Source organism: Apodemus sylvaticus, chromosome 6 (assembly GCF_947179515.1).
Source record: "Apodemus sylvaticus chromosome 6, mApoSyl1.1, whole genome shotgun sequence".
NCBI lineage: Eukaryota > Metazoa > Chordata > Mammalia > Rodentia > Muridae > Apodemus > Apodemus sylvaticus.
Window position 1 is genome coordinate 20,514,921 of NC_067477.1, and position 11,130 is coordinate 20,526,050.

Below are 11,130 nucleotides of genomic sequence, written 5' to 3' on the forward strand. Positions count from 1 at the left end.
TTACTGAAGTATCAAAGGAAGCTATGGGACCGTAACCCAACAGGACACTGTCCCACCTGACAAGGGAGGACTCCCGGTCTTTCCTTCCCAGACACCTAGAGGACTCCCATTTCTTTCCTAACTTTCCTCAGAGAAACACTGAAGGAATCCAGCATGGTTATTTGCCTTTTTTCTTTTTCTTTTTTTTAAAAGTGAAATGCTATATTCCAGTACTTCCTTAATAATGGGCCACATCAAACACAAAATTCCCGTCTTAAGTCTGCGGCTCCCGTGTGGAATGGCACAGCGAGATTGCTCCTACCCGAGCAGCACATGGCAGTGCTTAATCGTTTCCATTTTTAACCCAGGCAGGAACACTTCTCAGAGTTGAGCTGGAAGCCGAGTGGGCGCGCTCTGGATTGCGGGAGGCCTGAAAGTGGGGTCAGGAACGAAGGATCTGCGTGTCAGGGGGCAGCAGATGGCCCAACAGGGGGAAAGGTTTGCTCACAGATGGCCCCAGTAGTTTGGATAACAGAGAAAACTGCTTTTTGATTGCAAACAAATCAGTATTAGAAACATACCAAGAAGCAATCTGATGTTTGCTGCTGCCAGGGATCCACACGTCCCATCCCTCAGAGGGGCAGGCATGAGCTCACTGCCCCATTTTGTCTTTTTTTTTTTTTTTTTTTTTTTTTTTTTTTTACCACATTTACTATAACTATGGATCAGGATATAGGCTCAACGCCCTCCTCCCCTACTCCTTTTTTTTTTTAAAAAGATTTATTTATTTATCTTATTTATATGAGTACACTGTAGCTCTCTCTTCAGACACACCAGAAGAGGACATTGGATCCTTGGACATTACAGATGGTTGTGAGCTGGGAATTGAACTCAGGACCTCTGGAAGAACAACTCAGTGCTCTTAACAGCTGAGACATCTCTCCAGCCCCATCTCCACCCCCCACTCCTTTTAAAGTCAGGGTTCCCTATAGCCCAGGCTAGCTTTGAATGGGATTTAGAGCCAAGCATGACCTTGATCTGCTGCTCCTCCTGCCCCATGAGCCACCACACTCAGTTTTGTGCAGAACTGGGGAGGGAGCCCAGAGCCTGCTAGGAAAGAACTCTACCAACTTCGCCACATTCCCAGTCCACATTTTATAAGCTGGTTCCAGGAGGGGCTTCTAGAGCAGCCCAATCATTTAGCATGAATCAGTAATGTCAAGCACACATCCATCAGAACCCAGGAAGGGAGGACGGAGTGAATGCTGACGTCCACTGCAGATTTGATAACAATGCACGGGGCTGGAGAGATGGCTGTTGGGTTCTATTGTTTGTGCAAGTTCTTTTCTATAAACCTAACACTTCTCTAGAAAAAGAATTATTGAGTATATTTCCCCCTTCTCTCTGCTTTTTTTTTTTTTTTGTTGTTGTTGTTGTTGTTGTTCTCTGGGTGGCTCTGGTCTTCTCATCTGCAGAACAAGTGCACCAAGAGCCCGCCCCTTTGTAAAGAAGAGACACAGAGTGTACTCAGAACCGGGCAGCACTACAGTGTGCTAGGTACCACTTCAAAATTCCACCTGTCGAGTGACTTAAGTCTCACAGCAGCCTAGTAAGGTGGGCAGGGGCTTCTATTATCCTCATGGCAAAAGGGAAAACTTGAAACTTAAAGTTTATATAACTTGTTCAAGGTCACATCACCAGTAGGAAGTAGATTGGGACTCCACCCCTAGGTCTGCCTTCACCATATAAACCATCATCTCCAAGATGTACAGACACAAGCCTTTTCCACCTTCTGGAAATCTTCCTAAGTAGCCACCAAAACCTCTTTTTGTTCACAGGTAAGAGAGGTAGAAAAAGCCCAAATGCCAGCAGGCAGAGCCTTGGGTACTGCTGACATTAGAATCGAGGCTTCTGCCTCCCAAAGACTTGGACCCATTTGACTCCATCCCACCTGCTAGCAGCAAAAGGTGGGTGATTATATGACAAACGACTTGTCTTCCCAACCTCCTCTTGTGATCAGGCTGCTGGCTCTACCACAGCCCTGTTCCCGTAGCCTGTACCTGGCACCTCCCCACACAGTCCTCATGTACCCTTGGCAGTTCTGGTTTCTTCCTCTTCTTTATTTCTCATGCTTTTTGCACCTCTGATTCCTGCACAGGGCATCTATGAGACCTGTGGCAGGGGTACTGTGCAAAGGCTTCATCTCTGCCTGATCCAGCTGTGTACCAGCTCCCGCTGGCACGCCGTTGGCACGCCCCTCCCATCCTTACCCAGTCCGCCATGTGCTTTCCTTCACACCTGCTTCCACCTCTACCCAATACAGAAAAATAAATCAAGGGCAGAGTCACAAAAGCAAGTGGCTCACAAAGTGTCCTCCATCCGAAGCCTGCATCAATCGCTCTGCTCCCTGAAATGTTACAAGACCCTTCATCTTGCTCCTCCCAGCCTTCCTCGCAAGGCACCCCAGAATGCACTCTTCACAGGGAAACTCAACACAGCAAACTCTACAGGAGGGCTGAAATCCCCCAGCAGTAACAGCAAACCCACCTCCTCTCTCCTTTACCTACCTTTTAAAGATGCTGGATGCCAGAAAACCACCACAGGGGGACAGAGCTGGAAAAGAGGCACTCACTCAAACCCAAATGTGGGGTTGGGTGGGAATTATGACAGGAGAAGCCTTGCTCAGCACAGCTTAAAACACAAACAAACAAATACCCAAACCAAAGCAGGAAGTAAACATTTTTCTATGTAAAAATCTTCCAAGATAAAACTGTCTTCGGACTTCTAAATCCTCAAAGATAAGAAACAGCAAACTAAGAAATGTTTGCTTCCAGGAGACAAGAGTAAATGCTTGGTAAGGGGCGTGACCAGCTCATATTTATCAAGGTCCATCCACAAATGGCTGCCCACTGCTTGTGATGCCCCAGCTCTGCCTGATGACCAGAGACAGTTGGTGAAAACCCAAACCATTCTATAACATAGGGCAGAGGATGTCTTATGTGCCAAACACCAGGTTAAGGGCTGATGTATGGTAATGCATATAATCCTAGTATGCCTGTGAACCAGATGTAGTTATCACACCTGTGTCCCATGTTGCAGATGGGAAAGCTGATACGCACATGGTGGCTTCAGAAAGACAAACTAGGCTTTCATTGTATATGCCCTAGAGCAGTGAGCAATATGACAGTGGGCAGAAGAACAGACACTTGTGAGGGGCTGGAATAAGACTTTATGACAGCCACTGGTTTGGGCAGACAGGGACAATCTTTAGGATGCTACAGTGATGAGCAGAAACCCATGAAAAATAGCACAGAGAGGTCATGATGGTCAGAAGCCTTAAAAATGGCCCATACAATGCAACTGTCACTGGTCCTGATTTCCAGTCCAGGCCTTGGCATCTGCATTCCCCAGGAAGCGTCTCTTCCTGCAGACCAGGCTTGAGAAGAGCCACCCTTAAACCCTCGAGGTGCTTCCACCAAGAGAAACCTGGAAACGTGTTACTTCCCTCTGTGAACTGAATGGGCTACGTGGTCCCAATCCTTATGTTGAAGCCACAACCCTCTATATGAGAGTTCTCGGAGGCCTTTGGGTATATGAGACAGAGCTTAGGGCTTAAGGAGACTATGATGGTGGGGTTCCTAGAATAGATTAGTGCCAATAATAATAATAATGATAATAATAATAATAATAATAATAATAAGAAGAAGAAGAAGAAGAAGAAGGGGAAGAGGAGAAAGAAGAGGAGAAAGGGGAGGAGGAGGAAGAGGAAGAGGAGGGAAAGGGAAGGAAGCTTAATTATGTTTTCTCACTATCATAGGAACATGCCACACAAAGGCAGACAATCCTCACCAGACACCAGAAAATTCAGCAACTTCATCTTTAACTTTCCAGTGTCCAGGTCTGAGAGAATGCATCTTTTTAGCCACTTAGCCTGAGGTATTTTGTTATAGCAGCCAGTGACAGACTCAAAGTTCCTGCCATTCATTACTGTTGCATGGGTTTTGGCCACACCAAACCTCCTGCCTTCTGTATTGCTTGCTCTATATAGACCAGGATATCTCAGTCTATGAATCACAACCCCTTTGGTGGAGGTCAAATGACCCATGCACAGGATCACCTAAAGCCATAGGAAACAAAGATATTTACATCACAATTCATAATTGTAATAACATAAATAAATTGATAACAGTAAAATTATAGTTTTGAAGTAGCAACAAACACAATCTTATGGTTAGGGGTCACCACAACATGAGGAACAGCATTAAAGGGTCACAGGAAGACTGAGAACCACTGGTCTGGACTGTGAAAAGAAGTATCTAAGGCCTGGAGTCCAGATAGTGCCTTCAAGTCTCTGAGGGACAATTATGAATTTTCTAGAGACATCATTGTCCAAAAATAAGTAATTATTTTTCCCTATGTGTAAAACAAATAACCAAATACTTTGGGAAATTACTATGTTAAACCAAGTCTTAACTTTTATTGAACACTCACAAGTGATTTTTCAGTGCTGAGATGATTAAAGGCAGAGCCTTATTCATGATTGGCAAATACTCTACACTCCAGCCTAACATTCCAGCACTGACCAACGGCCTACCTGCAAGTGTCCAGCAACACTCCAGGGCAGGGCTCACTGGCATTTGGTGTACACACAACTCACTGGGGACCTTGTTAGGATGTAGATTCTGTTCTAGTAGGAGAGAGAACGAGACTATTTTCCTAGTGGGCTTGTGGTGATGGCCCACTGTGAACCTCTGGGCCCAGCCTTGGTAGCAGCAACTCTGACTTCCTCTTGCAAACACCTCTTATGCACGGATTCTGCCACACTCCTGAACCTGGAGCCACAGTCCATCTTTATCATAGTGGCAGCCCAGGATGAAAGCTTTGGGTGAGTGTCTACCGGCTCCCCAGGTGTCCAGTTACACTGACCAATAGATGCCTGCCACACTTACACCCAGGTATTGTGACAGATTCTCACATTCCCAGCAATACTAACCCTCAGGTGCCCAGTCACACTGACCACCAGGTGCACACTGACCCCCAGGTGCACACTGACCCCCAGGTGCACACTGACTCCCAGGTACACACTCACTCCCAGATGCACACTCACTCCCAGGTACACACTCACTCCCAGGTACACACTCACTCCCAGGTGCACACTGACCCCCAGGTGCACACTGACCCCCAAGTACACACTGACTCCCAGATACACACTCACTCCCAGGTGCACACTGACCCCCAGGTGCACACTGACTCCCAGGTACACACTGACTCCCAGGTACACACTGACTCCCAAGTGCACACTGACCCCCAGGTGCATACTGACTCCAGGTACACACTGACCCCCAGGTGTACACTCACTCCCGGGTGCACACTGACCCCCAGGTGCACACTCACTCCCAGGTGCACACTGACTCCCAGGTACACACTGACCCCCAGGTGCACACTGACCCCCAGGTGCACACTGACCCCCAAGTGCACACTGACCCCCAGGTGCACACTCACTCCCAGGTGCACACTGACCCCCAGGTGCACACTGACCCCCAGGTGCACACTGACTCCCAGGTACACACTGACTCCCAAGTGCACACTGACCCCCAGGTGCATACTGACTCCAGGTACACACTGACCCCCAGGTGTACACTCACTCCCAGGTGCACACTGACCCCCAGGTGCATACTGACTCCAGGTGCACAATGACCACCAGCTATTGACTCCCAGGTGGAGGTTGGGGAAGCAGCTTTGTTTGCTTGCTCCAGATGCCTAAGAATCCAACACTCATCTGGCCCACCTAGTTAATTTAGGGTCATCATATGGCCAAGACAACCCAAGCCAACAGAACATGTCTCAGGGTTCAGATACATTCTTTGCAACAATCAGAGCCTACAGGACATAAGAGTAGTTTTTGGGCTGCAGAGATGGCTCAATGGTTAAGAGCTCTGACTCTCTTCTAAAGAACGTGGGTTCAATTCCCAGCACCCATATGGCAGTTTACGACCATCTGTAACTCCAATTGCAGGGTATCCAATATCTTCACAATGACACGCTTGTAGGCAAAACACCAATTCACATAAGAAAGAGTGGCCTTTTGGTGGCCATCTTCCCATAAGACACAACTGAGTCTTAGAGACTGGGCAAAGCTGAGCTATAGACACCTTTTAACCCCTGAGTCCGCTCTTCCATTTACCAAGATAGTCATTTTCCTTGTTTGCTAAACTCAGTTGGGAAGGTTTCTGTCATTGAAACACAGGCCAACCTTATCTAGACCCATGACTACACAGAACTCTAGCAAGTCAACTCCTCCTCCTATATACACCAAAAAGGCAGTGTCTCCTACAGGACTGACTGCAAGTCTCTGTGATCCTTCATGGTTTTATGGCTTTTTGGGGTCAAGATCTTGCCCACTCTACTTGACTGTAAGCTACTTAATGGCAGAGGCTGCCACTTGTAGCCTACTTGGGTTCCATAGTCTGTGTGCAATAGTAACTGCTTGCTAAGATTAAAAAAAGGAAGGGAGAAAGAAAGAAAAGAAGGAAGGGAGGGAGGGAAGGAGGGAGGAAGGAAGGAGGGAGGGAGGGAGGGAAGGAAGGAAGGAAGGAAGCAGGAAGGGAGGCCCTGCTGGGCCCTGGAAGATATGGGGGTGGGAATGGGAAGGGCATGGGGTGGTTTGAATGAGAATAGCTCATTCATTCAGAGTATTTAAATACTTGGTCCCTAGATTGGTAGAACTATTTGGGAAGGACTAGGAGGTGTAGCCTTTTGAAGAAGTTATGTCATGGGCTGGACTTGAGATTTCAAAAGATTTATGCCATTACCCACCCCCACTCTGTGTGGGGGGATGGGTGTGTTTGGGTGTGGGGTAGTGGTGGGTGTGTCTGACTCCTTGGCACCACCGTCACAGACTCTCTGAAACTGTAAGCCCAATTACACACTTTCTTTTAGAAGCTGCCCTGGTCATGATGCTTTACCATAGCAATAAGAGAGCAGCTAAGACAGCGCCAGAACTCAGTTGACTCAGAGATGAGACTTCCAGGAGCCACTTGAAGTGGACTTTATGTCCCCATCTTTGCAAAGACACCTCAAGGACTACTGTGTACCAAGACGTGCTTTCTATTACACCATCCCGTTCACTGAGACCCTCCTATTGCTATGCCCAGTACAGATAGAGTCAGCACAAAGTGTAATTTGAGTGTTAATCGCTGCTAAAGACATGGATGGTTTCTCTCATTCCCCTCTCCACAAGCAGACAAAGCCAGTCCAAGTCCCTCCTGTGGGAGTGAACACATTGCTTTAAAGTCTGTGACTTAACATGTGCTCATGATTGAGTAAATGCCCCCTTTCTGGAGTCAGGAAGCACCTGAACGAAAGAGATGTGTTGGGAATGTTAATGACAGCATGGTACCATGGCCTGTGGGATCACCAAGATGAAGGGATGATTCAGGAATAGATGACCAGGCTCAGTGGGAATTACAAAGGCTGCTTTGAAAGTCCTCCCCATTCCCTCATACTCCAAAGTCCTTCTAGAAGGCCTCTGGGGAAGGACAAGTTCATGGTGTCAAAAACAGAAAGATAGCTTAGAGCAGTGGATCTCAACCCTGCTAATGCTCTGACCCTGTAATCCAGTCCTCGAGTTGTGGTGACTCCCAACCACAGTCATTTTCATTGCTACTCTATAGCTGTGATTTTGATACTGTTATGAACTGTAATGTAAATATGTGAGTTTTCTGATGGTCTTAGGTGACCCTTGTGAAAGGATCATTCAATCCCCAAAGGGGTAGCGACCCACAGGTTGAGAAGCACTGTCTCGGTGAGCAGCGCACATGGAGCCCAGCACACAGTCTAGGTGCACAGACCTGGGTTCTGGAGCCGGAGTCGGTACTGATGAGCTGTGTGACTCTGAGCATCTTGGGTCTCCACCACAGACCTTTCCTAACCTACAAAGACACTGCCTCTCGGAGGCTGACATCAGAAGCATGGAGCTCTGCACCCAGGCCTCTCCTCTGCCTGGTTGCTCCATCTCCTACACACAGCCCTTCACAGAGCCTCGACAGATTCTTCAACAACCCAGAGTAAGCAAGCACCATTCTGCCCCACCCCCACCCCGTCACAGGTTAGCAATCCCAAAAGCTGCATGATTTACCTAGCAACTCAGTAGAAAAGACATCTATAACAACGTCTCCTACCTCCCTCGAGGCTTCTGAACCCTTCACCCTGCTCTTCACAAAGACCTGTCCTGCAAGAGGCCTGAGCAGCAGTTGCACGTCTCCACCACCAGGTACACCCTCTCCTCCTGAGAACTGCTTTCCTGGTTTAAGTGAAGCCTGCTCACAGCAGAATAGATCAGATGATACCCCTGGGACCCTGCGACCCCAGATACCCACCCCATCTAGGAACATTAAAAGAGCTTCCCAGGGCAAGCACAACCCAACTACCCAAGAGCTTCCATTAGAAAGGAAGGACCCAGCATTAGAGAGTAAAGGCAACTAACTCAGAATCCTCCCTTCAGGGGCCTGGAGTGCTCCCATCCTGCTAGGTCATCTCACAAGGAAACCCACCACAAGCTATGGATTCATTGTCCCCAGGGGACCATCACATTCACATGGCGAGCAAAGGGAGAAATGACAGACACCAGGACAAAGCCAAAAGAGCAGGGGAAATATAATGCCTTTAGAACAAAAGATAACATTTTTAGACTCTTGAATGTGACCTTCGTAGTTGCCGGATAAAGAAAGCTCTTGTGTTGCTTAGCAGCGTAGCTGACGAATGTCTATAGGTTTCATTTCAACACCATGCAGTTCCCCTTTCTCACTCAGGTTCCTGACACCGTCTTTCCCAGCATTGGCTGGATCTGTCCACATAAGCATCAGACCTAACCTGGGGTTAAACGGCTGCAGGGAAGGAGAGAGCATGCCTTACCTGGATCTGTGCAGTTCTTAGCCAGCGGAGTCCCATTTATTGGTGCCATCAACTTCCTATTTCGCCACGTGTCTGGCAGAACATGTTTGCCAGCAGAAACTGATTTATGGCCTGGATTGGAAAAGAAAACAAGCCACAGATACCATCAGGTCAATGTAATTCTTGATTCTCAAAAATGACCTTACCCCCGTGCATCTAGCTAGGTCGGGCACAGACACTGGGTACTTCTTTTTATTATTTTTCTTTAAATGTATCTGTGTGTGCGTGCACATGAGTACAGGTGTCCACAGAGTCCAAAGGAATCAGATCTGCCAGGAGTGGAGTTACAGGTGGTTGTGGGGACCCTGAAGAGGGTGCTGGGAATTGGCTTCAGGTCTTCTGGAAGAGCAGTGCATGCTCTTAACCTCGAGACATCTCTCTAGTCTCAGGTTTGGCTATTTAGAGCCCCCTATAGTGACTGCTACAGTCACTGGGAGAATGCTCTCACCTGCTTGCAAACACTATCCTGCTTCCTGAATCTAATCCGTTGTTTCTAGTCTCACATGGGTCACTTTGTGATCCGACTTTGGACAAGATTGAGCTGGTCTCAGCTTCCTCCACCTCTCCACCTCCACACACCAGAAGATTACATTAGGAGCATTAAATACTTTCTCAGTGAACTTGCTCAGGCGGACCCCACACCTGGATGCTTAAATCTGTGAGCTCAGCCAGCTGGTGGTACATGGCTAGGTGCACAAACACATCACCCAGGGATCTGCTCGAAATGAAACTCTGATTCAGTAGGACCAGGGCAGAGATTGAGAATCTATAGTACCAAGCTCCCACGTCATCATGCTGTGGTCCAGGGAGGTCACACAGACTCGTATCGGAGAAGGCATGAAGGCCCCTGAGTAGAGATAATAGCACAGGAAGCTAACTCCTGATCTAGCAAATAAAGACAGCTCTGGCCTTCAGACTACACCTTAACTCTTTACCTGTCCAGATGTCTGATGCTTCAGCTGGGTAGCAATACACCCTCCAGAGTGCCTACACCTCACGGGCCCTCTAGACATTTTGTTATTTCTCGTGTTTAATTATCCAGTTGCAAAGCATTGGGTATAAAGGTGTCAAAAATAAACTTTCTGAATGTCTTTAGAAACGGGCCACTCTCTAGCCTTCTACCCCCGAATCACAGCCTAGGTATTGAAAGAGAATGGTGTCTCTTTTTCTTTTTAAAAATTTAACCAGGTTTCACTTGCTTTTAAAGGCACTGTACAGATCTCTTAATGATCCCAAGATACTATGTTAATGGCCTTACTAACCACTCAAAAAAGGTGCCCTCCCTCTTGTGCCTCTGGCTAAGTTGACAACATTTATTTCACGGAAGGGGGCACCCCAAATGTTCACAGCACCCAGTTCTGAAATAACTAGGCAGTAAATGATCGTTAAAGGCTATAAACAGGAGCCCAAATCACCCTGAAATAAATATTTCATAAGTTTCTTCTCTTTCCCCACTCCGTCTGAATTTTGCATGTCTTGACAGACTCCCGGGTCTCTTTCTGCTTGGAGGAGTGTGGATCGCCGCTAGCATGCCAGCCCTCCCTTTCCGTAGGGATTAAGCAGAGTTGAGTGAAGGGATGCTGGAACAAGGCAGCAATCTCCCGCGGGGACAGACTTGCCTAGCTCGCTCCGTTAAGGGTTTGGGGAGGACCAGGCATTTGGATCAGAGCAGGTGTAAGGAGGAGAGCAGAGATCCAGCCTGAAAATCTGGGTCTCTGAGGGATGAAGCACAACCTTTGCAGCTATGCAGAATAGGAAAGCGGACAGCTCGGTTTCACACATCCTAAAGCGGGAGACTCTACCTCTGGGCTGCCAGGAGCTACCCATTGCTCGCACACTCCGGGGACAGAGGTGGTGCAGGCTTTGGTCCCAGTAGCACACTTACAGCCGCGTCCGGATCCCCAGGGAGCTCGAGCAGTCACAGTCCAGCGCGTGGCTCAGCACTCCTGGGTGAGCACTACCCGCCGGACTGAGAGGGAAAACCCTGGGGACCAATCTGACAGAGAAGAAGCTGGAGCTGTCCTAGCTCAAGCCCCTCTCGAGTGGAGACCATCCTTCCCCACACCTACCCAAGCTTCCAAAGAGGCCGGAGGCACAGCACACCAGAGCCAGCACAGCGCACACGAAGCCAACTTGCTGCGGCAGCATCTCTCGCCTCCGGCGAACTTTGCACTGCCGGATGAGTCCACGGAGCGCCAT

The 11,130-nt window shown here is 48.2% G+C and overlaps 1 protein-coding gene across 2 annotated transcripts in view; it reads right to left on the reverse strand.

Moving 5' to 3' along the window:
- Slc24a4 (solute carrier family 24 member 4) overlaps positions 1–11,130 on the reverse strand; it is a 137,666-nt gene extending 126,536 nt beyond the window's left edge. For both annotated transcript variants that reach the window (XM_052185216.1, XM_052185215.1), the window contains exons 1-2: positions 11,001–11,130; positions 8,893–9,003 (exon numbers count right to left, since the gene is read on the reverse strand). In XM_052185216.1, the coding sequence (XP_052041176.1) occupies positions 8,893–9,003; positions 11,001–11,130 (241 nt within the window). The remainder of the gene's footprint in view (positions 1–8,892; positions 9,004–11,000) is intronic.